The sequence below is a fragment of the Podarcis erhardii genome (assembly GCF_964252035.2).
Source record: "Podarcis erhardii genome assembly, chromosome: 2".
Lineage (NCBI taxonomy): Eukaryota > Metazoa > Chordata > Lepidosauria > Squamata > Lacertidae > Podarcis > Podarcis erhardii.
Genome location: NC_138498.1, coordinates 93,943,124 through 93,970,645, shown reverse-complemented (window position 1 = coordinate 93,970,645; position 27,522 = coordinate 93,943,124). Strand labels below are relative to the sequence as shown.

General features: G+C 42.2%; 1 protein-coding gene across 3 annotated transcripts; it reads right to left on the bottom strand.

The window, feature by feature from the left end:
* Nucleotides 1-145: 145 nt before the first annotated feature.
* CRBN (cereblon) lies at nt 146-27,270 on the bottom strand. 3 transcript variants are annotated; one of them, XM_081853571.1, is made up of 11 exons: nt 27,125-27,270; nt 17,167-17,279; nt 15,003-15,205; nt 14,637-14,786; nt 12,628-12,790; nt 6,511-6,573; nt 5,078-5,162; nt 3,097-3,212; nt 2,394-2,458; nt 1,450-1,581; nt 146-532 (listed from the first exon to the last, which is right to left on the bottom strand). In XM_081853571.1, exons 1-11 carry the CDS (start codon nt 27,189-27,191, stop codon nt 352-354), a joined length of 1,338 nt encoding a protein of 445 aa, XP_081709697.1. In that variant the 5' UTR covers nt 27,192-27,270; the 3' UTR covers nt 146-351. The 3 variants fall into 3 exon arrangements, with proteins under 3 accessions (XP_081709697.1, XP_081709698.1, XP_081709699.1); XM_081853572.1 differs by having other exon boundaries at nt 17,167-17,276; nt 27,125-27,257; XM_081853573.1 differs by lacking the exon at nt 27,125-27,270 and adding an exon at nt 25,734-26,022.
* Nucleotides 27,271-27,522: the final 252 nt, after the last annotated feature.

Sequence of the window (27,522 nt, the reverse complement as noted above, 5' to 3'; positions counted from 1 at the left end):
TATCTTCCCACCGATAGTATGAGTCTTCTTGCATTATTACAGGGCAAATCTAAGTCTGAGCTGTCTGTTTCAGTGTTTATGAAAGAATCGGGGGGGGGGGGGGCGACTGCTTTTTTTCTCATATCGTCGCACATTTTTCTCGTCGCACATTTGGTACTTCTTCCTCCAGAAGTCTAAATTTTAAAATGTCATTTTTTCAGGGCCTTTGGAAGCAACAGTACTTTTATCTGCACAAAGCTCATGTGAACAGATCCTTTTAGATAATCAGACATAAGATGCAGCACTTTGTAGATTTTTTTTTTTTTTAAAGAAGACACTGACTGCTAATTCATCCAAGGTGAGGTTATCTGATCACAGGCAAAGCAACAGTGATCTTTTACCGGATTGATCCTCTGTTTCTGGAATCCTTGGCAGCAGGGCAGAACGGGTCAATCCCCAGAACTTTTGAGGTGACATATCCTTCTTTGTTGAAGTAAACTTCCAGCCTATGTGGCTTCCGCAGATTCTGCACTCGGCTATAGTCCACGCATACCTAGGAGTGGACAGCATCGTATTAGCCTTTCTGAGCAGGATATATCTCATAAATCACTACTTGCAACAGCCCTTACCGTCACTTGGAGCTCAGAGTAGCAAAGCCACCACAGTCGTACCTTGGAAGTCGAACGGAATCCGTTCTGGAAGTCCGTCCGACTTTTAAAACATTTGAAAACCAAAGCACGCTTTCTGAATGCAGCCTGCAGCTAATCAGAAGCTGCGGAAGCGCCGCCAGACATTTGGCTTCCAAAAATAAGTTTGTAAACCGGTACAGTCACTTCTGGGTTTGCAGCGTTCGGAAGCCGAAACATTTGAGAAGCAAGCTGTTCGAAAACCAAGGTACGACTGTATAGTACTTCAGCAAGAGGAATCATTTGCACATGTTCCAGACAGAATCCAACCAATTTAAGGGCATGAACTAAAATTATAGGGGTGGCTTCTAGAATATCAGTTAACAAATTTGCTTAGAGGTTATTCAGATGTTTAGGCTAGAAACCTTTCCCTGACGGGTAATGCTTATGAGAGTATTTCCAAACAAGCAATAATCCAGTTTGCATTTGAACCAGAACAGCAGCAGGAATATCTGTTTTCTATGCCCTGAAGTTGTTAAAAAAATCATTATCTGCATGCAGGAATGGTGAGTACAAATTAAAAGAAATGCTTGAGCCACAAGGAACTTTGTGATGGATAAGGAAGAAATATATTGCACATCTGAATACGGTGTCTTGCCAGTCTGCCCAACGCTCAATATTCTGGGGGCTTGGTTTTTTTGGCACCTCCCAGGTATTCTTATTTTACTAGTTCTTGGGGTATACGCTATGTATGAGGTATACACCAATACAGTAAAAAGCAAAAGCATTCAAACAGCATATTAATACCCAAACCTACTAGCATTAATGAGAGGCATTTTATTACCCAGGAAACCAGCTGTGCTCTGTGGAAGACCTGCCAGTCAGATTCAAGTTGCAAGCTTTGTACACAGTAAGCGTTTCGTGCACAAATCCATGAGGATTCACATATGCAGCCATAGGCCCACCAAGAGATAAACTGCAAGAAACAAATTTTTTAAAGTCAACTTCGAAAACTCAAGATACTGGTGGCTGGTGAGACATTAGACATGGGGAATATTACTGTTTTGAAATGACATTAATATTCATCATGGGGGAGGGAGGAGATCATAGAAACATGGAATTGTAGGTGAAGGCTATAATTTTTTTTAATAAATAAATTGGTCTATCTTTTTAATGTTTTTTTGTTTAAATTTGTTACCTTTTTATTATGTTGTTATTTGGTTTTATGTTTTTTATATTGTAAACAGCTGTAATATATTCTTATGATACAATAGTATATATATGATACAGTAGTATATAATAATAATATAAAAATACATAGAAAGATAGATAGATAGTAAGGGGGAGACCAGCCAAGACTATCTGAGGTCAAGGGATGGCATTTCAAGAAACACTCTGCCCCAAAACATTTTGTTACCTGCTTCAACAATCTGGCCAACAACCACATAATTGGTTCATTGCCTTAACATGTTTCTGTGAAAATTTCTCAGCAGCAGAATAAAAATTTTCTATAAGAACATGAGCACTCTCAGTGATTTTCACATGTATCAGTGAGATCCACTTAGAGCCAAACATTTGTAGTCGTGAGATATATATATATATATATATATATATATATATATATATGAAAGATTATATTGGCTTTGGGATTATTCTCCACCTAAAATGCAATCTTTATAAATTGCATGCTAAAATAATAAAATGTATAATTGTTAAAATGCAGTTTAGAAGCTAAGAGGGTATTTATTTCAAGGCAATTTCTACAGTGTAAGCCCTTTGCAAACTCACCTGAATATTTCATTTTTAGTAGTTATTTCTGTGTCTTGACAATGCTTACAGCAGAGAGACGTACACTACAAAAGCAATAAAGCAAACATAAATGGGGAAACTAACACTTTTTAACTAACAGAACGGAAGATCCGCAAAACATTTTGTTTAAATACTTTAAATTGCAAGCAAAGCAGATTTAATCCAGTAACTTTTCTTAAAAAGGAGACCACTTGGAACCTTATTTTCCCTTTAAGAAGTTTTCATAACTGATTCCTGAAACTCTTTTTCCGTGGCGGCAATGAAGAGACTGACACATTAAATGTAATGAAGTTGACAACAACCTTATTGAAAGTTGTAAAGACCTAAGACTTGCAAAATTGGAAACACACTAGACCCAGTGATGGAGCAGAGCCACCAATGTCCCTATCCATGACTGTCCCTCTGGTCATCATCATTCAACATCCCATTTTCCACAAGCGGCAAACCAGATGACAATGAGAAGTTCAAAAGCAGGGCATGAGTGCAATAGCACTCAACCATTGTTGTGTCCAAGTGTCTATAGTCAGGAGCATGCTACATCCGATCTTGCAGGCAGCCTATAGCCATCGTATCTAGTAGCTATTGATAACCTTGTGTCTACTCAAAAGTCTTAACTGGGAACTTGCTCCCAGGTAAGCAAGAGAACAATTTCAAGACCTTGTAAGGAGTTCAGTACACTTACTTTGTTCATTATATCTAGTTCACATCGTAATCGCTGAACAGCACTACCAATTTTAAGCAACTGAATTCGCAGTGCATCATCAATGGGCAGACAAGCAGCAACTCTGTATGAAAAATCTAAAGAAATTCAATTTCATATATTTAAAAGAAGGTCAATCAGACACACAGCATATTATAATTTCCAGTTAATCAGTGCATAACTATTACAAGGAATCAATCACAATCTAACAGCAATCTTTTTTGACATCAGCTCAACTGAAATAAACGAAGTGGCAATTTCTGCCACATGCTTTTTAGCAGATGCATATGGACTATGATCTTTAAAAAATGCACTACATATAGCATTAGAAAGAAAATAATCAAAAAGGTTACAATATTGCTTTTTTGATGCAACTCTCTCAGGCTGCATTATGCAAACTGTAAAGCAAGGCAAAGAGCAAAGGCAATGTTAAACCACATAGTTAATCCATTTTCTTATAAATATGAGCCGCTCACTTGTATAGTAATGGAAGTTTCTGTTTGATGCCTAATGTGGTGCTGGGGTTACATGTGATAGTAGCAATCTATATTGTCTATTACTCAACAATGACCACATAGAAGCCATTTTTTGTGGCTTTCACACTGAAAATCTGCAATGTTGGGAAGTAAGCAGATTTATGTGCTATTTAAAGTGGACAACTCTAAAAGGTACAGAGGGAACAGGGGTGTGCGTTAGATCCAGACAAGCCCTGAACCTTGAGCCAAAGATTTGCGATTTGTCTGAACCAAAGTAGGATCTCGCCAAAGCACTCTGAAATAAAGCAGGGATCTCCAAAGCCTTTTATGCATTGAGATTCGTAAATTAAATACTGGAAACAATGTGCTTGTCAAAAGTGAAATCTTTCTCCCAAAGCTAGCCAGATAAGGAAAATGTCAGGGTGGAGAGAGAGACGGGAGGGGTATTTTTGTTTGTTTTTTGGAACCGTCTAGCCTCTAATCGGGAAGAAATTAGTTAGTGCTTATTCCATTCTCTTTTAGTAGCCCTCCTAGCAGTCCCTGCTTGGACAATGCTGGACATTCAAGTCCTGCTGCTGCTATGCCACATGCCCACACATTCACATCTCTCAAACTAGCTTTGCACTTACTTTCTATGGTTTTCTGCTATGCCGGTGTCAACTGAGCAGAAAATGGGTTTGAAGATGTTCCCCTCACTATTCATAATAACTTCCTAGTCTCTCCATTTGAAAATTAGCAGGTGACTTTTCTAGGAGCACCTGTTATGCATGCCATTTTCAAAATAAAATTGCTGCCCACCAAACCACAGGAAGGGAAGTTCTCCCCACAAAATCAACTCTAAAACGGTGTCTACTGCCAAGAACCCACTATACATCTATACATCTTTCCAAAATTTGGCAGGGTTCTTAGCTAGGGATACCTCTCTGTTGTATTCTCTTTTTAGGCAAATTTCCCACAAAACAATTGGCTAGGATAAGTAAATGCTTTCTGAAATGCGCTGTGTGTGTGTGTGTGTGTGTGTGTGTGTGTAAAAAGGTGACCAGCACAAACTAAAACCCTAGGGTTTGACCAGCTTTATCCATCCAGGAAGGGCAATTATGCCCACAAACTATATCCAAGTCTGTCAAACAGAGAAAAGTTAGATTAAAAAAAAAATCCTGCATGTGAAAACATAAAGTTTTAAACTTTAAACTTTCCAAATTAGGCAGTGTCTGAATAACTGTGAACTGAAATCAGGTTGTTGTTTTTAAATGCTAAACTGGGATGTGAATTAAATCTTATTGTCTTGTATACACACTATTCATGGCCAATCCCCTACACCATGGAGAACTGGAAAATGTGTAGTGTCTTAATGAACTTTCATTGATCAGAGCCTACTTTGCTAGGCAAATGCAACTTTTTCTTCTAACTTATGTAATATATCAGTTAAAGTGCAGAGAGAAGCAAACAAGCACAACTTTCAAGGAAAAGTTATTTATTAAGAGTACCTATTGGATTTGATGGAAGCGATTCATCTTTAAGATTTTCATCCCACTCGTGCAGCTGCTGCTTGACTCTTTCCATCAAGGTTTCCTTGTGTTGGAAGAAAAACCTAATTTAAACATACAAACTCCTTTTTCTTTTAAAAAAATAAGAATGAAGAATAAAGTAGAGAAAGTATATCTGGCTGTCTCTTTTGCAGTAAAGTTTCATTTAAAAAGGTGCAGCTTCTTAACACCAAGCTGAAATCCATACACGTATCAGTGTCTAATTCACACTTGTATGAATTTCAGCTTGGTGTTAAGTCATGGCACAGCTGAAGTCTTACAGTGGTGCCCAAATGTCTGAGCTTTCATTTCCAAAAAGTATTTAGGCCTCCTAGAAATAAAGTTATGGGGCAAAATGTGCAGGTACCTGCTTCTATAGAATAAGAGTTGTATGGCCACCTTGTGTATTTTTCATGGTACCAAGGAATGCTTCCTGTTGCGCTCTCTCTCTCTCTCTCTCTCTTTTTGTGTGTATGTGTGTGTGTGTTTTCTCCACAATCAGGACAAGTAGGACATAGCTGAATTCCCATGGTAACAATAAGGTTTTCAGGCATGGTTGTCTCATTAATTCTGCGTTATTGCCATGCCTCTCTGTGGCAGCCATTTTGTGCTTGGCACCCCCAGCCCTCTTTCAAAATTCAAAATGTCCCCACTACTTCAAAAAGCTTGATGACCCCCTGAATCATACTGTTTTATCCATGGGCAAGATGGGCACATAGTACACCTTTCTTGTTCTAAATATATGTATGCCAACCAATTAGCTCTCTGTAAGGGTTGAGGGAACTGTGACATATTAAAACGTTATGAGTGGTATCCAGTGATTTCACCATGGGGTTTCCACTCATGGAAAGGAGTCATCCTTGGATACAATTCAATTAGCAATCATCAATCTTATCAGTTGATAGTCTCAGGCACCCCTTGGTGAAGGTGTGTTGGATGGCAGATATAGGGCATAATAAAACCATGTAATCCTGCTGCTGAATTAGCCTATGATCCAGTTTCTTCTTCACCAGACTCCTGGCTCCTGCCACTTTGTCATCCCTGATTGCAGGGTGGATTCCAGTGGGTACTGGCAAACTATATCTATCCCTTGCAGAACTTGTACAGTCTGAAGGTTCCCACTCTTGTTAGTCTCGACCAAGACGACTGCATGCTGGTCGAGAGGTGGTTGAACCTGTCAATGCTGTTTAGGTATAGGCCGTGGGGGCAGCGATATTGCTGAGACAGCAACTTGTGTTTCCTTGGCAATATCTGACAGAAGGTCAGATATCTAATACATAGTAACATTTCACTGGTTAGCCACCATTTTAAAACATAGGTTTGTTCTCTCGGAGGCAAAAAGAACATGCCAGATTGAGAGATAAAACCAAGAGCAAGACCTTATTGATACTTACAGCATCATATAAGGAATACAACCAAGACGGCCAGGAGGTCAGACTAGCACAGTGGAATTTGCGCTGCAAGACAAAAGAGATATAGATATTTACCCTTACTGCTAAGTAATAAATGATATTCTTCAGTTACTAGAGGAAAGAGAACACTTCTATAAATATTTCATCAAGCAAATCTCCCCTCCCCAATGCATGCTCTATTAGCATAATTATTTGTTTCACTATGTTACGATCGAGGTACAAAACACACCCTGTGAACCTCAGAAAACCCTGGTGATTAGATAGAAATGTGCTTGATCCCCATTATTTATATCTTTAAACATAGTATCCAATACTGTTTTTATTCGGAAACATCAGGTTGATATTTCTACTGCGATAATTCCAAATATTGCAGTTTAAGTTTATTTTATTCACACCAACCCCAATAGTGCAAACATCACTTAAAATCCAAATAGCCTGCTGCAACTACTTTGCGGATCGTGCTGCCTAGCAATTCAATGGTTCCAAAGTGTACCCTCACATAAGTAAAAACAGGGTTAAAATGTTCCTGAAGTTAACCTCTACTCCTCTTACCACTGAAGGTTTTTTTTAGCCCTGAAAGTTCCTGCACAACTCTCACTCTTTAAAGGCATCTTCATCAGCATCAATTACAGATTAAACTAATAAAGTAAAATCTATGGGTATATCAAAATGTGATTATTATTTTTTTTAAAAAAAAGTGAGGCAAGGTGGGACATGCAATTTTGGCCAATCCTCCTACTAGGGCTGGGTGATATCTGGTTTTCAACATCATGCTATACCACCAACTAAACTTCACAATGTACAATGTCTGAAATAAGGATGGAGCTATGTAGAGGCATAGACTGGCTTCACGGTTGTTCCCACATTGTCATTTTTGCAGAGCACACATACATGCATCATGATTCGCAATATATTGCCAGGTCAAAAATTATGAAACTGATATCACAGTAGAGGACTTCAAACCAGTATTGGACAATATATTGATATATTGCCCAGTTCTACCTTCTACAAACCTCTGAGCCATTATTCAAACTATGCCCACTTCTGGAACAACTTTTCAGGGACTGTAAATGGGTAGTAGGTAGGGGGAAATAAGCAAAAATGGAATGTTTCCTTTGCATGAGTTGCTTCGTACAAAGCCAAAACAGAATACAAACTGATATAAACACACATCTATTTCCTTCTTGTTTTTCACAGCACACCACTGTGTGAATGATGCAGGCCAAAATGAGTTTGGAATGCAAGGCATTCTCATCCGTGTGAAAGCAACCTTGGTCCGTTTGCATTTATGAGGTCCAAGCTGCTGCAATCACACAGAAAACCTCTTCAAACAAATGGCTTGGGTTAAGTGAAGCTGTGTCTACGCCACTGCATATATCAGGAAGCTGCAAAACTCTATACATTCCAGTTATTAACTGAAACACAGCAATTGGGGGGGGGGGAGCTAAGCCTCAAGAAAAGGTAAAAGGGATCCAAGAGATCACAAAAGAGAAGAGGAAAGCTAACAATATTCCTTGAAGATATAACGGTCATTTTAAGTTACCTCCAAAATTAGGGACAATAGTTATAAACGCCCACCTAAGGACTTTTTAAAGACATCAGATTTACTCTGAGCAATGGTTCAAACAGCTAACGCTATTTTCTTCAAGTTTCATTTTGAGGGTGAGATGTGGAGTCTTTGTGCTAAGGGGATGAACCACACATTCTACCTTTCCCCAAAGCTAGCAAATTAATACCAAGAGAGGAAATGTGAGTGACTTTACACAAGCACTGAAGAAGTCTGGTGTTGGGAGATTATTCCGAGACTTAAAAAAAAAAAAAAGTTTTGTTAAACTAGTGCTTGTGGGAATAATTGCATTTATGATAAACAGACCTGTGCTCTGCATTGAAAGAGGCTATCACAGCAGGTATCCAAAGAAGTGAAGATTAATATAAAAAATATTCCTTTAATAAGAAGGATGTGATTGCTTGAGCCCGAGAGTGAAGCAAATTTGGGAATGGCCTGGCTAGCAATAGATAAGGGCAGAATAGAGAACTCCAGAAAGCAGCTTAGCCAGGCAAATAACTAGGCAGTAGGAACTATGTGTCCATAAGAGGTGTAAAGAGATCAATTGGAACTTGAGAGAGTTTAAACAGATGTATTACTGATAAATGGAAGAACCACGCGGTCACAAAATGCCAAAAATAAATAAAATGGCTCACACCTGTTGCAGTGAATTCAAACCTAGAACTGTAACTGGACCTAGAGGCAGTGGCGTAGCGTGGGGGGTGCAAGGGGGGCCAGCCGCACCGGGCGCAACATCTGGGGGGGCGCACTCGCCACCTCCGGAGTTGCCGAAGAGCCTCGGGCGCAGAGTTTAACTCTGAGCTGCCTGTGATGTGGAGGGCACGACTGTTCCGCGGGGGGCGTGGTGTGGATCTGTACCGTTTGCCGCTTTGATCTGGCGCCTTTTGCGGAGAGCACAAGACGGGCACGTCGCTTTGCGGGAGCCGGGGAGAGGAACCTGGTTCAGTCCCGCGGGGCGCGCTTCTCTTGCGAGCCCCCCCCCAGCCGCCTCCCACTGCCCACGCTGCGCTTCTCCGCCCCCGCCCCTTCTCCTCGCTGTCAGCAGCCATCTGTGTCTGATTTGAGAGGAGAACGGAGGCGAGGCGAGGCGGCTGCAGCCAGCGACCCCCCTCCGCCTCCCACCCCGGGGCTACCAGAAGCCCCCCTCGGCTTCAGCTGGGGACAGAGAGCGCGCCTGCTCGTCCCTGCGGGCCGCTGCCCCATTGGAAGGGCGGCGGAGGAGCTGCAAGCCGGGGTGCGCGCCATGAGCCTCAGCCTTGGGGTTCAGGGGCCAGTGGTGGAAGCAGGGCCAGTGGTGGAAGTGCGGCGCTTTCCCCGGGTTGCTGGGCGCGGGGAGCCCTCGGGGCGCGGGAAGAGGCAGCGCTCCTGGCTGCAGGTCCGAGGCCCAGCTGCTGCCCGCCTCTCGCGGCAGGAGGGAGTTGCGCTGCCGCCGCCGCCGCCCGCAAGGAGCCAGCCACTCGCTGCCTGCGAGGCTCCTCTCTGGCCGGCCTGCCAGCTGGGCTCATCCTCCTTGCCAGCGCAGGCAGCGGGCTCTGCTCCCGGGGGACCTCCCGGGGGAGCGCAGCAAAGGGGCGCCCTTCTCAGCCTCCCCAGCAAAGGGGCACAAGCAAAGGGCACGTCCCGGCGCCGTGGTCGTGCCCTTTGCTCCGCTGCAAGCCACGCTGCCGCTCGCCTTCGCCTTTCACAACAGCCCCGCAGGGTAACCCAGGCTGCGAGGTCAACCCAGCGAGAACTCTCCGAGGCTTCTCTCCGGCCCCAGACCAGCCCTCCAGCGCCGCCACGGCCGGTCTCTTGAGTCCGTTGCCAGGCCACGGAGGGCCAGCAGCCAAGCCTGACAAGCGCAGAATATAGAGGCTTGGTGGGGGGGGGCGCCACGGCGTGGGGCGCAAATTACTTGCCTTGCCCCGGGTTAGGGGGCGCAAATTACTTCCCTTGCCCCGGGTTAGGGGGCGCAAATTACTTCCCTTGCCCCGGGTTCTGACAACCCACGCTACGCCGCTGCCTAGAGGTGAGGGAATCCACCTTCCTCTGATGAAGAATCAGAAGTCTTCATACCAATTTCCCTTTCAGTTCACTAGTCTGAATTGCACCCAACTGAATAGTTACTTCAAAACTTCTCATGAAGTACTTTACTATGGAGAGTGGCAACAAAACTGCCAGGAACTTGCTAAGGCTTGAACATGCATGAGCATTAAGTTCAGGAAAAGTTATGGTGTTAAGTCTGAGGGAAACTATTCAGGTATAACAGGATAGTGCTCATCTTCAAATGAAAAAAAACTACACAGCACATAGCCCCCACGGCAAGAGCATCTCAGTGAATCCTGTTTACTTGGATAATGTTGAGCAACTGGGAAGATTTGACCCAAAACACCACCTGAACAGGGATGCATCATTAGTTTGTGCTCTTCTTCATCTAGTACTCTTCAGGTGCCTGCAGGTTTCTTCTGAGAGATTAAAAGCCCTCTTTTTCCAGGCAAGTCACTTGGAAAGGGAAGAAGACATGTTTTGGGGCTGCTCTGATGAACAGGATCCCAGACTTCTGCACCAAGCACCTTCACCTACATTTGGGCATCCGGTTGGCCACTGTGAGAACAAAGTGCTGCCCTATATGCATTTTTAGCTTAAACTATCAGAGCATTTCTTATGTTCTTATGCATTAAAAGTAAAAAGTTTGCAGCCATCAACCAATGTGACTCAGGACTCAGCTAGACTGGCAAAGAAAAAGATTTACAGTGGTGCCTCGCAAGACGAAATTAATCCGTTCCGCGAGTCTCTTCGTCTTGCGGTTTTTTCGTCTTGCGAAGCACGGCTATTAGCGGCTTAGCGGCTTAGCGGCTATTAACGGCTTAGCGGCTATTAAGAAAAAGGAAACAAACTCGCAAGAACTTGCAAGACGCTTCGTCTTGCAAAGCAAGCCCATAGGGAAATTCGTCTTGCGGAACGACTCAAAAAACGGAAAACTCTTTCGTCTTGCGTGTTTTTCGTGTTGCGAGGCATTCGTCTTGCGAGGTACGACTGTATATGTGTTGTGTGTGCGATATAACATTGTGCCACCAGATGGCAACGTGGAGCCCTGTTTTTCTCTACCTGCTTTCCCTGTTTAAATTCACAATGCTTTAAACTGAAATGCTTCTTTGATGTGTCTAGATCCAGCCCTAGTCCACACTTCTTCCATTAAAAGGGAAACCTGCAAACAAGTTTTGCGGTGCGGTGTGTTCCTGCTCATAGTCCCACCAGTTTTTCCAGGATACAGTGGTACCTCTGGTTACAAACTTAATTTGTTCCAGAGGTCCGTTCTTAACCCGAAACCATTCTTAACATGAGGCACACTTTCGCTAAAGGGGCCTTCCGCTGCTGCCATGCTGCCATTCCACGACTTCCGCTCACATCCCAGGGCAAAGTTTGCAACCAGGAGCATCTACTTCCGGGTTAGCGGAGCTCGTTACCCAAAGTGTTCATAAGGAGGACGGTACGTAACCTGAGGTTCCACTGTACGTCATTCACCCACCCTCAGTTTTCATTTTCTGCCCAAATGAGCATGCACAATTCTCCTAGGATGTTCTTGTAACAAGTTCCACAATATTTGTTGTACTTCACCAAACCTTGGGGCTTCCTCAAGCATGCAAACACTTCCTCCTTGTGCGCAGTTAGTGCACCGGAAGCGCTTTCGTCATGCTGGCCACATGACTTGGAAAGCTGTCTGCACAAACCCCAGCTCCCTCGGCCTGAAAGCCAGATGAGCGCCGCAACCCCACAGTCGCCTTTGACTGGACTTAACCATCCAGGGGTCCTTTACCTTTTTACCTATTTTGGCAACATAAGCATCCACACCTCGAGAATATGTTTGCTATTAGTACAGTGGTACCTTGGTTTACAAACTTAATCCATTCCGGAAGTCCGTTCTTAAACTGAAACCATTCTTAAACCGAGGCGCGCTTTCCCTAATGAGGCCTCCTGCCACCGGTGCCCTTCCACTGTTCGGGTTCCATTCTTAGACCGAGGTAAAGTTTGAAAACCGGGACACTACTTCCGGTTTTGCAGAGTTTGTATACCAAATAGTTCGTAAACAGGGCTGTTCTTAAACTGAGGTACCACTGTATATAAGATAGGAAAGAAAGCCAGAACTAATCCTGCATTATTCCTCTGAAGACACATGGAATGTGTCACAATCTGTCCCATTTCCAAAACCTACACCATATAGCTTAACACATATTTTGACTTAAGCCTCTCAAATTAGGCTCCCCCCCCTCCACTTTCCTTCCCTTACACACACAAAAAAAAGACCTTTCCTTCAAATGAGTAGCCAAAAGATAATTGGAACCAATTATAACTTGTCTAATATAAAATGTGCAGCTGCCCATTGTGGTGAACTGATAAGTCACACAAATAATCTGCGGCAGCAGGGGGTTGACAGGCACCGTCCCATTTCACACGTCTTTCTTTAAAAGGAGAGACACACAGATGGAATTTATATTGATTTTTGAAATGTCATACCAAAAACGTAAAAAATAAAAATACCATTAGCTTCTGACCTTTTGATATTTCTGCCGCCATTGATGTATATGTTGATCCTGCCATGCTGCAGGCTTGGAAGAAGGAAATATGTGGCATCTGCTGCAGGACTCCAGCTGCACTGCTGACATAGTTGAAGGCAGAACTCGCTCAGGGAGGATTTGCACCTTTGCCTGCTGTATTCTGATAAAGAGATTTCACATAGGTATGAAAACTGCATCTGTCTGGCTATTTATTCAGCCTCTTTAGCTACATCAATAAGACATCTGGGGGGAAAGCACTCCCATAAATTTTAATGGATTTTTAAAATCTCAGTTCCACATTTTACTTTTGCAGCCTATAATGGATACTTATTTGGTTGGATTTTCCCCAATGCCAGTTAAACCCCAAGGGTCAATAGACATGCTTCTGAATATAAGCGTGTTCTTTTAAAATGGGCAAAGATATTAAAACCAAACAAGTTCCAAGTCTTAAGCAAAGCTTGCTGCCATCGTGAAACTTGTCTCTTCCTGATATGTGTTATTCAGCTGACATTCCACAGATAATATCCAATGATAACGAAAATTGTAGTTGAAAAACATGTAAAACATAAGACAGGTCTAGACAAAGAATTTTATTCCTCAATATTCCTCTTTTTTCCAGGTGCCTTTGTTCTCTCCCAGTGTAGAATGGTTACAAAAACCATGCCACCACTACAGAAGAGAACGATCTTATAGAGATGTAGTCAACCAAGTCCAACTCAGAGTAGACCCACTGTAATTAATGAACTTAAGTTAGTCACGTCCATTAACTTCAACAGGTCTATTCTTTGAATACCACCCTGCTTCAAAAATATTCCCGTAAGACATATAGTTTCTGACATTAATGTGTGCCACCATCTTGTGTTCAAATTGCTACATTCCAAGTAAGGATTATGAATTTATTACGAAGGAAACATGTATTTAAATCATTTTCGTTCTATACATACAGATTTCTGCAAAACAGACAGAGACCTTAATCATATATTTTCCTTAATGCTTCCTTTTCAGAAGGTAGTCCAACAGTGGCCAACTATGGCTCAAAACTTTTCCAGGTTAAAAAAAAAAGTGGGATTTTTTTGGGGGGGAGAACCCAGGCTCTTGTTTTTTTGAGATGAAAACCCCCAAATTTAAAAGTTGCTGAGGGCTCTTAGGGTGGCAAGTTATGGAAGGACAACACCACTGCCCCCTGGCAGGAAAACAACTCTTTAAAAATAATCTCAAGAACCCCCATCTAGCAAAGGACAGGAAACAACCCCTCTTTCCCAACCTTCTGCATAGTTGGCCAGGCAAAAATATTCCTCTTCTCCCAGGCCTTTGGCTAATTGAACAATCTATGGCCTTTTAAACTGTTGGGTTTATATATATTATAAAGTGCCCTGTGATCTTCGTAAGAATGGCGGTATGGAAATTTAATTAAATAATAATAATCTTAGAACTGGAAGAACTTTATTTAGGAGTTTGTTTTTTTAAAGTTAAAGACAGTTTTAAATGTTACTTCTGCATTAACTAAGTAGCCTATTGCTATTTATGATGTTGTTTGCTGTAAAGGAGTCATTATCTATTCAACATAAATATTTTATTATTGTTCATCCTCTGCTAGGTCTGTGATGCTGAGGGACAAAGGGAGTAATAAATATCAGTTGTGCCACAAAAGTAGCGATAGTTTTCAGAACTGCTAAAGAGAATAAATGCACTGCCTCATAAAGACATAATCCATAATTTTAAAGGTGCGCATTTATGTAGCACACCATCAAACACCCTGGATTAGTTCACAGTATGACACTGCCAAAATCATATTTACATGGCAGAGAAGTGGCGTCATACCATACACCTGTACACACAAAAGGTATTATTACTCATTACTTAGACATCCCACCTATTTCTCTAAGCAACACCAAACTGTGAAGAGAGAATTTTGAGAAAATTTAAGACTGGCAAGATTGTAAAATTTTGCCGGATATAAACAGGCTCCCCTGTTCAACACTGCCACTTATTCCTTATTTCCTTACCCATCTGATTGAGTCCTTATTTCAAGAACCTTAAACCTTTGCCTTCCCACTGCTTTTACTTTGACTGTTTCAATTCCATACTCTTGTGCTTCTCGATAGGCATAAATTTCTGCTGTCGTTCCAAAATGTGCTTCTCTTTCAAGTACGTTGCTAAGAAGAAGAAAAACCAACGTATTAGGAAAAGCTATTGTAAGCTTGTTTCAGAATTACCTCTTCATCAAGAATCTTCAGTTTCCACCTCAGCCCCCAAGCTGCTCTGGATTTGCAAGCAATGAGTGTAACAACACGAAACAACAATGCAATAACATTCTACATTACAGATATGGCATAAATTTCACATAACTGCAACTCTATTTACTAATTTACCTGTATGCAAGAACAGCAAACGTTCTGTCTTTCTGTATTAAATTCCGCACCATGCTAACCTCTTGGGGGCTAAAGAGCTGAAGAGGCAGTGTTTGTCCAGGAATCAACATTACCATCAGATGGGGTAAGACTGGAATAGTCTGACAACTGTCATCATCATGGACAGTCCTTCCATGAAACTCTTCCATATCAGATCCTAAATACTTTCCAAAATAAGAAATAAAAAGCAGTTAGAAGTCGCAATTCAGTGGGAGGGTTCTTGGAATCGTTCACAGTTTATAAACGCAAAAATTAAAGACAACAGAGCTTTGGGATGAATGGACTAGATCTACAGAACCCTAAGAAAAACAAAAATAGGGGGCCACCAGGGGGCGCATTGGAAGATGGCCGACAATAACATCTCTCTGACCCACAAGAGGTAATTAAGAGGCTGTGATGGGAGTATGCAGCTTCCCTGCCCCCCCCCAAGGGAATGGGGGGGACTGCCTTTGCCAGCTGTGTCCATAATTCACCCCCGGATTCGAAAGTAGGGGGTGTGGACACTTGGCACGAAGCCCTCGAGTGAGGTCGGCTCTCCCTGACGCTGTCTCTAATCAGCGCACTGGTTTGCATTAGCTCGAAATATATAATTGGAAATTTATAATTGGAAAGAAGCTAATGCACATACATCAAGTGAAGATCGGGAGTAAAGACTGCTGAATAATGGGATCTCTGTGAGCGGAGCGATGGACGGGACAATAAATCAAGTGAAGAATCATCACTAGAATATTGGTATGTTGGAGTGAAACAGAAAGGGTAGGAGGAAAAAACTTTTCTTTTTTGCCTTATGTGAGTACCAATAACCCTCCCCTCCAGAGAGAATAATTGTTGCTATTATTAATCACAAGTAGGAGACAAAGAACTGTGTGGGAATGAATTACTGATTAAAGAGAGGACTGGTGGAAACATAGGGGAATGGAAGGAAAATTTTATGACGCAGTTATAAATCGAGTTTCGAGAAGACAGGCTTGCCTAAGGAGGACGAGAGGGAGGAGGACCAGGGTCATTGGAATGTGAATGTATGGTTATCGGAACGTTATCTTGACCTGGCAGGGCCCTCTGAGATATAGTTTGGCAAGCCTGTGAATCAGCGGACAGACTGTGGGAATGTTTCTAACGGAGGTGTGGAAATGGGGTCTGTCCTTTATGTGATATGACTCTTGGAGAGTGTAAAACCCACACAGATGTTTGTCTTTCACCCGCTTGTGAAGATTATCAGAGATCACAAAGAAAGGAATATATGATAAGAAGAAAATAACAAAAAGACTATCTGGACAGAACTGGATAGAACTGTTTAATCAAAGCAGCAGCAAGAGTGATGTTTGGACCCCTTTCGGAGCTTGAAGTATGGGTACCCCCAACAAAAAATTTAAAAATCTGGCTGTATAATTTGGAATTAATGTGATTTGGAATTAATGTGATTTGATTGGCCAGTTAATAAAAATTATATTTTTTAAAAAAAGAAAAACAAAAATAGCCACTAGTGTTTCCCATGCTTGCAGTACAATTGAGCCTCATCTTCTACATATTTAACATATGCAATTTCAATCATACGTGCTTGGCTGCACCTCTGTTCCAGATCCATTCCAGGCTTTTTCTTCTGCCTTTGTGTCTGTCTGTCTCCCTCCCTCCTCCTCCCTTCTGCCTGGTGGTCGCTGGCATATGAAGTAAGAGGCAGTGGACACACAGGGAAGTCACCTTCCCCTTGCCGGCTAAGGAAAAGGTAATTTTGGCTATGTGCAACCACTGGAACTAAATCCCTGCATACTAGGCAATGTAACTATAGTGCTAACTGGAAATGAGTGCACAGCCCTGTAAGAAGATATTTTTCCATAATAGGATGAGGCAAAACGTTGCTCTAGTAGGAGAACATGACTGGATTTAGGTTCACTTTCTTGCTACTACCATAAGATAAAATTGGAAGTCACAGGAAAAAGTAAAATCTCTTTGGGAGTGGAAGATGGTTTTTGATGGTTCCATATACATAGTCATAGAATAGAATCATAGAATCATAGAATCATAGAACTGTAGAGTTGGAAGGGACCCTGAGGATCATCCCTGGGGCTCTAAATTTCCAACATGGAACATAGATGCTGAGGAAAGAGCAACACTATGACACACATACCACATGTGAAGTTGGCAGGCTAGTATCAAAATTAATGATGTTTGGCTTTTCAGTCTCCTTGCTGTCTTGATCTTCAACTTCCATGTCAACGTCATCTTCTTCCTCACTCTCTGCTAAGAAGTCCAAGAAAGTTTTTAAAAAACAAAAAACAAGTTGTCAAAAAAATAAAGTACCACAAGCATTAAATTGCCTAAAATAGTTGATATCAGGGAAATATGTACAAAAAAATGATGGTGAAAGTCCATCACTTGCAATGTACTGTGACAAATTATTTATTTGAGGAGAATATAAGCAGTTGCCTTATTTGGACTAGCCAAATATCATTTACATTACCTAGAAACAAGTGTCCAACTTAAATAAATGTCTTTTCAAGTTTTGTTAAATAAAATGCCAAGGAATTAATCTATAATACTTTCTTGTGAACATAAAATATATGCTTTGCCATCTGGATATATGGTCCCTTAAGTTCCTCTTCCCTCCGTGCCCACAAAAACTGTTCTAGAGGGTTGGACAACCCTTTGCAGAAGTGAGGCAAGTGGTAGTGGTGGGAAGAAAGGATTAGAGAAAATCACTGAGCTTCCTCCATCCACAGGAAGCCCATAGGATCCTGGTTTCTTCAGCAAACAGTGAGAGAAAAGTCTGCATCCAACCCACAAAACAGAACAGAAGCTCTATGTACTGAGCTCTACAAAAACAATATGGATCTCTGCATGACAGACTCAAAAGGCTAATATGCAAAAGGCTTGTGACAAAGTCACCAGTGATATTCTTGCAGAGAACGTGGTAAAATGTGGGCTGGATGAGGGTACTGTTAGGTAGAGTTGTAGCTGGCTGACTAACCAAACCCAAGGAGTGATCACTAATGGTTTCTCATCATCCTGGAGAAAACGGACAAGTGGAATGCCCTAGGGTTGTTTCCTAGGCCTGTTATTCAAGGTCTTTATAAATGATTTGGATGAAGGTATTGAGGGGATGCTCATCCAATTTGCAGGAGACACCAAACTGGGAGGGGTAGCAACTGGACTCCTAAAACAAATTAGACATTTCTCACAGCAATATCTCACTTTCAAAATCAGTTTGTTGTAATGGTACTTTATTAACCACACCACTTTAGTTTTTACGGTACCTCCATTAGAAAAATGCTAACCATGCAGGTTTATTTTTTGAGATTCTGATAAAAAAAATCAGAGTGCCAAATAAGATGGATATGGAAAGATGTTCTGGGCCAAACTAGACATGACTTTTATTGTGCAGTTTAGTTTTGTTTGGCTGTTCTTTGTTTAACATGTTGCTGGCACAAGGGGCATACAGGATTTGGAATGTTGCCTGTGGGTGGTGGTTTGGAGAGGATTTAATAATCATGGTCCAATCAGAATATCCAGTTGACCTATTTGTTAAACAAACGTAGATATGAAATGCCAAACTGCATTATAAGAAGCACATCTAGTTTGGTCAGCAGTCTTGAGCTAGCTCTAGCTGAGTAGTCAAGGCACTCACACCCATTCACGAATTACTGTAGAGCAGAAATCTATGATGATTTGCATCTTTTCATGCTTCTTTAATATTCTAATGCCACTTTAGCAAACTTTCCCAGTGTTTCCTGTAATTGTATGTCCCTTAAAAAAACAAAACAAAAAAACAACCAGCAAACAGAATACCCTCAATACCATAGATAACATAAACCGTAATCTTTGCACCTGATTTGTAGCCTCTAAACTTTACCAGTAGGGTGCATTAACATTTTTCCTCTCCATACTAGCTCTCTAACCCAATTCTGGTGTTAGTTCTACTCACAGGTAAACATGGAGACACAGGTGTGCTGCCAAACCTCCCCACTGTGTCATCATTACCACCTTCAATTAATCTGATGGCAAAGATCTGGAGCAGGGAACCTCCTCTACTCATGGGGATTCCATACACAGTTTAGAAAACCTCAGACAAAAACTAAACTATGGGGCCAAGCACACTTTCTTAGGTAGGGCATTCCAACATCCCTTTCTGCCCATCAACCATACATCAGATGATGGGAAGACAAACTGGGGGAAAATATCTTTCTTCTTTGGCCAGAATTTAATTTGAAGGGCTTGTTTAGTTGTGATTCATGTTGCTACCTCCATTCTAATCCCCTGGGTTATGGCAAATTAACCTGAAGGAAACAATCCCTCCGCACAATTACATTTAAAAATACACAGCTGCTCAGCTGTTAGGTGAACAGGCAAATTATTTCACAAAAACTACAGTCCATAATAGTACAAGGCCAGATGGAGAGTGAAACACAGTGTGGAGCAGTAGGAGTGCATCATAAAACATGGGCAGCATTTTTTGACTAAGCTGTAGAAAGCCACATCATAAAGTGTAGGTCCGTTCACCCCTTTGAAACAGCAATCATTGCTCTCCAGAATGTAGGTCAAGCTACAAGTCACCATGGTGACCACAGCTCAGCCCCCAAACTCCAAGAGATGCCTAGGATCAAGGTCAATATGGTAATGTCCGGATAATGCTGGATTGCAACTCCTATCATCCCTGACTATAGGTGATGCAGGAAGTCCAACAATGTATGAAGGACACCACATTACCTAACCTTGATCTAGACCACAAGGATGATGAATGATTCTACCTTGCCATGACACTCCTACATCATTTTATCAATATGAACAGTATTGGCATACCATGATACATTCAACACACAAGGTAAATTAAAATTTACTGTGTTGAAATTTTAAGACAGTCAAAATGACATTTCTTTGCCTGCACTGCTGTTGCAGAAGCAACTATAGTCACATACTTAAGATTGCTTTTGAAATCTTAAAATGCTGGTCTCATATTTTCTATGCTGTTAGAACACAGAGTAGCTCATCACCAACTTTCACATTTCATTAATAGTTTATCAGGTTATGTCACCTTTCAATAATTATTTTTAAAGGCCCATTTGCAGAAGGCAATTTTATCTACATTCCATTGTAAAGCTTTCCTTTGAAGCTTGATCAAATGGTGGATGCAACCTTTAAAATGTGCTGCCATTTACTTTTAGCATGAGGTCGTGTTTCATTCTCAAGACCACCTCATGTTAAGCGCTCTTCTGTTTCTCATTTTCACTTATTTTAACACAAAAAGAAGTGGCAGCCTAACTGTGCTGCATTTTGGCTGAAAGAGCCTAAAGCCTGTGAAGAGCGATGACTCATCTTACTGCAGTGGCACAATGGAAAAAAACCATCACTTTAGCCTATCTTTCTCAGATGCAAGACAAAATACAGATGGATGAAGACACCACACATCTTGCCTTCTATCATCTTAAGATTGAAGTGAAATTACACACATATTTTAAGATATATTAAATTAAGGTAAACATCCAAAATAATTTCCAGAGGGATAGCTGTGTTAAATGTTGCAGCAAAAAATAAGAGTTCACCACAGAGGCTTATGCCACGACCAATTTGTTAGTGATTCAGGTAACACAATACAGTATGGTTTGCTGTTGTGCAAAACAACATATTTTATTTATATTTGAAACATTTATATTTTGCAGGATATAGATTATGAAGTTCATTTGTCAATAGTCTTGTGATACTGAAGTTCTCCTTTGGATAACTGGGGAACAGTAATTATGAGTCTAACACTTTTGAAAGTCACAGTTTTACAGAAAGGGCACAGTCAGAGTCTTGGATTGTACATTTCTACAACACAGGACAGCATACTGAATGGTTGGAGAAAGGTCCTGAAGGTTCATAACAGTGGGTTATGTACCAACCTCAGGTAGAACCAGCAAAACTGTTAAAATTCTTGTGTGTGTTTTAGGCAAGAACAGAAATGTACTGTATTGAAAAACAGTTAAACAACCTCTTGCATCTGGTTGGGCTTAAAAGTGGATCCCAGGTCACAGATAGTAAATCCCAAAACGCTGGTACTACTGCTCTAATTAAATCATCTGCTCTAAGGCTGAATCTCCCATGTTATCTATTAAACTTTGTTTGGCTACTGGCATCCATGGCATGATGAAGTTTGCTTTCTTCCTGCTCTCTGATGATAGTGCAACAAAATCTATAGAGATGGTTACCCAACTTCCAAATTAAATTGCACTATAAGCAGAGAGCAGGAGAAAAGCAAAGTTCACCATGCCAAGGGTGCCAGTAGTCAAAAATAGTCTACTTGCTCAATACAAATGGTTCAAAGAATAAAGTCAAATTACATACTGAACAGAAAGCCAAGTTGACTTTACTCCTTGCCACGGTTTTATGCAAAAGCAATCCATTTTTCCATATGCAAATAGTATGTAAACTGAGCATTCGTCCCTGAACACTAGACTAATACTAAGAAGTCTTATTAATATCAATTCTATGTATTATCTTGCAGCCAACGTATTACAAGAAAACAGCTGGAAAAACAGGTTTAGTCACAATCTTTCCTCTTTTAGTTTCATTCTTTAAGGATAACACCTACCACAGTATCCATGCAAACAGCCTATTGCATACGACTAAGCAAAGTATGCTGTTTTCTCCCTTCATTTCCTTTTCACCTTTACTTTCTTGCAACCATCCCAATATGCCCAGCTGCTCACCTTGTCATTTCCTCTCTGAAGTATATTCCAAGCGAAAGCTGTTCAGGAAATGCAACTCATTCAACAGAATAATATACTACTATTGCTAACTTGTTTTTAACACATAGTAAGGAATCATTCTGTTCTTAATAAGCAAGGAATCATTTTGATTTGTAACCTAAACCTATGAAGAAAATAATTTTATTGTGAACTATGTATTGAATCTGACTGTGCTCGACACCTCATAACTAATTATGCATAACAAAAAACTTAGCAGAAGGCAGTTAGACTTGTCCTGATTTTTTTTTTAAAAAGGAAATGCTTACTTTACTGCTAATGATCAATAACGTGTGGCGAAGTAAAAACCCCTTAAACAAAAATGAAAAATATAAAGTCTGAGGTGAGCAGATGCTTATAATTGAGGCATCATCAAAAAGACCCAGCTGTCACCCCTCTACATGGTATGACATTGTACAAATGGGGTAAATGGGGTACAGTGTTCAGCTGAAATCTGGTAGGCCCTGCAAAACAGCAAACAGCCTATGGTCAGTAGCTAGCCCCATCACTGTTGCAGATGACAGAGTGTGAGTGTCAAAGAGTAGTTTTCTACTAATCTCCACAAAAAGAAAAGAGATAATGGTCTATTTTTTCCAATTAGAAGTGGCAAGAATTTTTTCCCTTTTCTTATTTTTCAGTTTGAAACACGCAGAAATTCAGCTCTGCCCTCCTAACAGAGGCTGCCTGAAATGAATTGCTTCGGGTGACAGAACCACCAGTCTTATGACCACAAAATTGTGCACATATAATTTTAAAGGATTAGTAAATGGAACACAGATCTAAGGTAGATAGCCCTCTGAGTCTTCTCTTATCAAAGTAAACCAGTAACTGTTACCCTAAGCTACCTTCTCTTACCACTACAGAACATCCAACTGAAAGCTATTCAGATAATATATATATGGCCTGCTACAGACATATTTTAAACAATTTGGGCTTTTAGTTGTTTGTGGTTTTGTTTTTTAACAGAATCAAAATTTATATTGACTACAGAAAACCCTGTATTCATCACAGCCTAATTTATGGCACCTCTTTTGCTCATATGACACTTTCTCTTTAATCACAGAACAATCTCCTCAGCAGCCATTTCAGCTGGTCACTAGAAGAACAATTATGTAACTTAACTTCAAGAAACAGCATACAGTATTCATTTTCTTGTTTCTCTTTCCCTCCCTATTCCTTTTTTACTGAATCTATTAAAGTGAAAGTCCACAGGCCAAGACTCTTGTTCTTAAATCTCTGTACAGTGGTACCTCGGGTTACGAACTTAATTCGTTCTGGAGCTCCGTTCTTAACCCGAAACCGTTCTTAACCTGAGGCAAGTTTTCGCTAATAGGGCCTCCGTTCTCATCCTCGGGCAAAGTTCTCAACCTGAGGTACTACTTCTGGGTTACTGAAGTTTGTAACCCAAAATGTTTGTAACCCGAAGCGTTGTGACTCGAGGTACCACTGTATAGTACCTAGAACATTTTGGGTGCTTTGTAAATGATAAATAGTAATTTTAAAAACTATTGTGAACCACTCCTTAGCATATATCATCAATCTTCCCCCCCCTTCCTGATGCCCTTCTAAGATCTCCTTATTGACTCTACCACCTGTGCCACTATCCCATCCATATTTAACTAGTCTGCTCCTTTAAGCATCTTGTTCAAGAAGCTATAGCCACAACAGCAAAACATTCATCAATTAATTGCCAAATGACCTTGCAAGCAGATCTGGGAGAAGAGAGAAAGAATCACTGTTTATCAGTGCTCAAACTGAAGAACCAGGGCAAGCACATCAGTCTGCCATTATACTAAAGCTAAGCAGCTCTGGGTCTGCTCTGAGTTTGAATAGTGGGAACCTATGTAACCATATTGAAAAGTAGAATGTAGCTGTAATATGCAAGAAGCCAATCCAAACCCAAAATCTGCTGGGATGAGTGAGTTAGGATCTGGTAGATCTCCAACACAGCCAGAGATGTGCTAGTGTGAATCCCTCATCCGAGCTCAGGCAAGGCCAGAGCAAGCCCTTCAAAAGGAACAATCTAGGAGCACACAGCAGGACTGGGCAAGATGGAGACTTATGCTGGGGCCTAACTCCGTTCCGATCAGTTACATGAGCTAGCAGTACTCACACCAGAAAAGGTGCTGTGTGACAAACTCTCCTTTAAAGGTTTGCTTTCTTTGTGCTAGGCTTGGACTGGCTCAGCTAGCAGTAGCCTCACTCCTGGATGGAGTTTGTCTCTAGCGTACTTTCCACTGGCTTAATTTAAACTGGCATAAATTATGTTGGCTCCCCCCATAGTTACAATTGCTCGTTTAGCAAAGCAAATTCCTGATAATGCATGATAAGCCCAACTAGAAAAGGTGTCTGCTCTGGGGTTAGCCCTTAAGTCAGTGTCACAAATACTTATTCATTACTGCCTGAGACACTTTACCAAGGCAAATTGCAAAGATTTCCAGGCCCATCTGTGCCATTTTGAATCTAAACATATTTTCTCTTCTTTTTCTTTGGAGGCTGCATACCTGCACCATCTCCTACACATCAATTGAAGCAAACTATCATTGCTGCTGCTTCCATTACATGGGAATAGTTTACTGGTATGGTTAGTGCTACTGAACTACTAAGAAAAAACAACACTAACCTCATAAAAAGGGCCAAGCATTGTCAGGGGCCTTTCCCTCAACTTCACATAAAATTGTGTGCTAGTTATTACAGAAATAATAGGCGGGTAACCATACTTCTTACTGCTGTAGATCTCCCTCTCTCCAAAATAGTAGCACACAGTCTTGCTGCTTCAGACACAAGCCTACATTGTTTTTTTGTTCCAATGTCAAAAGTCCCCATGCTACACAGCAATCCAGTTTCTCTTCCTACACCAAAAGCCTTTCTTTTGGTAGCATTTTCCAACTGGAGAGAGATTCTGCCGCTTTGAAATATTAAAACATTTTTTAAAATGGTCACATGAAGATTGTACCACAAGTACATGCATTTATTAAAAGAAATACTCCTTTGCTGCCGCCACTTCCCAAACCATCAGGCTCTGTACTAGAATCAGTGCTATTTAACTTTTTCAAAAATATCTGAATTCAGTGGGGAGCAGTGAGGTAGCCAAGATTTGTTATTCCAATTTATGTAGGATGGTGAAAACTCAAGGGGAAATGTAAAGTGTTCCAAGAGGTTATCCCAAAACTGGACACAAGAACAAAAGAGCAAATAGATTTCAATGCGATGGGGGTGGGGAAGTTGGGCTGTTGAATCCTAACTAATAGGGCAATACTTCTCCTCCATGGTATGTGTCAAAATGCAGGTCACTAGCCTCTTAGCAGGTTGATAACTTTTGTGAGCTTATCTAGGTCCCTCATAAAAATTTAAGAACTATCCTGCTGGGACAAAGGTTCATTTACTTCAGCATCCTGTCCTAGTTGGCCACTGAATATTGTGACTATTTAGATTCTCGGTCATTGACAGACAACATCACAGAGATTAGTTATGGAAGCTTAAAACAACACCTTCAGAGTGAGTGACCTGTTGGAGATACATCAATGGCATCCATCTTTTTGGGAGAAAATGGAATGTGCCGTCAAATCATTGTGTTAGCAGCGCAGAAGTGACCTCCATGGAGCACAAGCCTGGGAAGTATGTGTGGAGGTCCCATGACAAGACCCCATACTTAGCCTCACTGATGGGGGAAAGCACAACAGTATTTCTGGCACCAGCTTGGCTGCATGAGTTGCCAAAAGTAGGCATACAAGGTGCCATCCAACTATCTTAGGGACTCCACTCTGCATTTTGTGTAAGGTTTACTTCTTAGTCTTATACCCCATATACCCCTGGTGACACACAGGGGACAGATATCACAATCACTTGGGGACATTTGGCTGACTACTGTTTGACAAAGAAAAGCAAATTTTAATACTCCTACTTTACAAGTCTGCACTGTTAGTACTATACAGCACAATGTTTACATAGTAGCAGCATATTTGTGAATACTTACCACAAGCCCTTACACATTTTCCCCCTTGTTCCAGTTCCTTAAATCCTAATGGCCTATGTCTCAGGCTGCTGCTTTTGATTCTTATTCTTGTTCTTGGTTCTCACCTCCACCAGCTTTCCAGTACCATGTTGCATATTCTCTTTCTGCCCCAGTGATACAATATTTCCCACCTGACCCCATTCCAAACGCCAGATCCCTCACCACCCAATGTCACAAATACCTATCCATCTTCCTGCCTTTATTGTTTCCTCGCCAAAATATGATACCTCACTATTACTCCAGACTCTTCTTAATCTGTGACCCTGGAAGATTTCCCTTACCATCCCTTAACACTTCAGTTCTCTGTCCTACCTCAAGTTCCAGGCTCCAATACTCTCTCTCAAGGCCACAATTCCCTACCCTTCCCTTTCTGTCCACAACAACATCCCAGGTCCTTGCCTCAGCGCCCACACCTGCACTTTCCCCTTTCGGGTCCTTCAGGTCACCATCTCCATCTTCGCACTCACCTTTGGAACCAAGGATTGAAGCTTCGGTTCCCTGGCACAACTCCTATGCCTTTAGTGGCACCAGGGAGAGGCAGAAACCTAACTGGAAAAGTCCTTGCATCCTCCTGCGATAAAAAACCCACACATATGTCCACCTGTTTGCTGTGTTGTTTAAGGAGCAGGCAGGAGTGGTTCCAGATGCTCCTCCAGCTTTATGCAGGCAGATGGCAGCGGGATGCTAATTCCTCCCAACCCAGTCTCACCCTTCCTTGCCTTTGGATTGTGTCAGCTCCTCTCTTGCCCTACTCCAGATACACCCCACTTTTCCAACTTAAGGCCACCCATCCCAGTCCCTGTCCCCGCACCCACCGCCTACGCCAAGGGCTCCAGCACCCCATATTATCTGGGTCTCGGCACCACCTCTTCCCCACCCCACCCCACCCCCAATACACCACACACCTTTTCCCTCCCCCAATTCCTGAAACTGCCAGCTCTCACCTATGCCTTGCCTTCTCCCATAGCAACTCCAGTTCCTAAAAGCCCGAGCGCTGCGGTTTCCTTAAGAGTCCCTCCCTTCCCAATTCCTTTGCTTCCGATACACCCACTCCCCTATTTCCTTCCTCTCGTCCCCACAATCCCCCTTTCACCCCCCCCAACTGTCACAAACCCCCGGCCCCCTCACCCCACCCCACTCCTCCAGGAAGCCCTTCGGGGCCAGTGGCTTTTACCTTGCCCGAGTCTTATTGCCCCCACCCCCAGCAGCGCCCCATTTCTCTTTTTGCCACGCACTAGGCGCCGCCGCCGCCGCCCCCCAAATATCTCGGGAGACTTCGCACGCCCTGCTGCCTCCCCCGCCGCCCACCCTTGAGGGGCCCGCCCGCGCCGTGCGCCGGGAGCGACCATTACCGGGAATGAGCTGCAAGTGGTTCCCCATGTTGTTATCCTGTTCTCCGCCTCCTTCGTCTGCGGCCATCGCTGTTTACCCGGAGAGGAGCCTGGGAAGGCGCCGCGAGGAGGGAGGGAGGGAGGGAGGGAGGGAGGGAGGGAGGCGGCCCTTGCAAGGGGAGCTGCGAATCCGGCGGGGGCGGCAGCGGCTTCTAGCGACCTGAGGGAGCGCTGCACCTTCCTTGCTGCTGTTGCTTCTCAGAAATGCTCCCCGACAGCATTGGCAGAAATTGCTCCCAAACGGCAATCTCCGCTTCCCCTCTGAAATATACTCGGAGTCGCAAAGTGATTTCATGCTCTTTATTCAGCTCATAGTGGTGAGGAGGAATGAATGAATGTCCCCTCAAAGTATCTGCCTT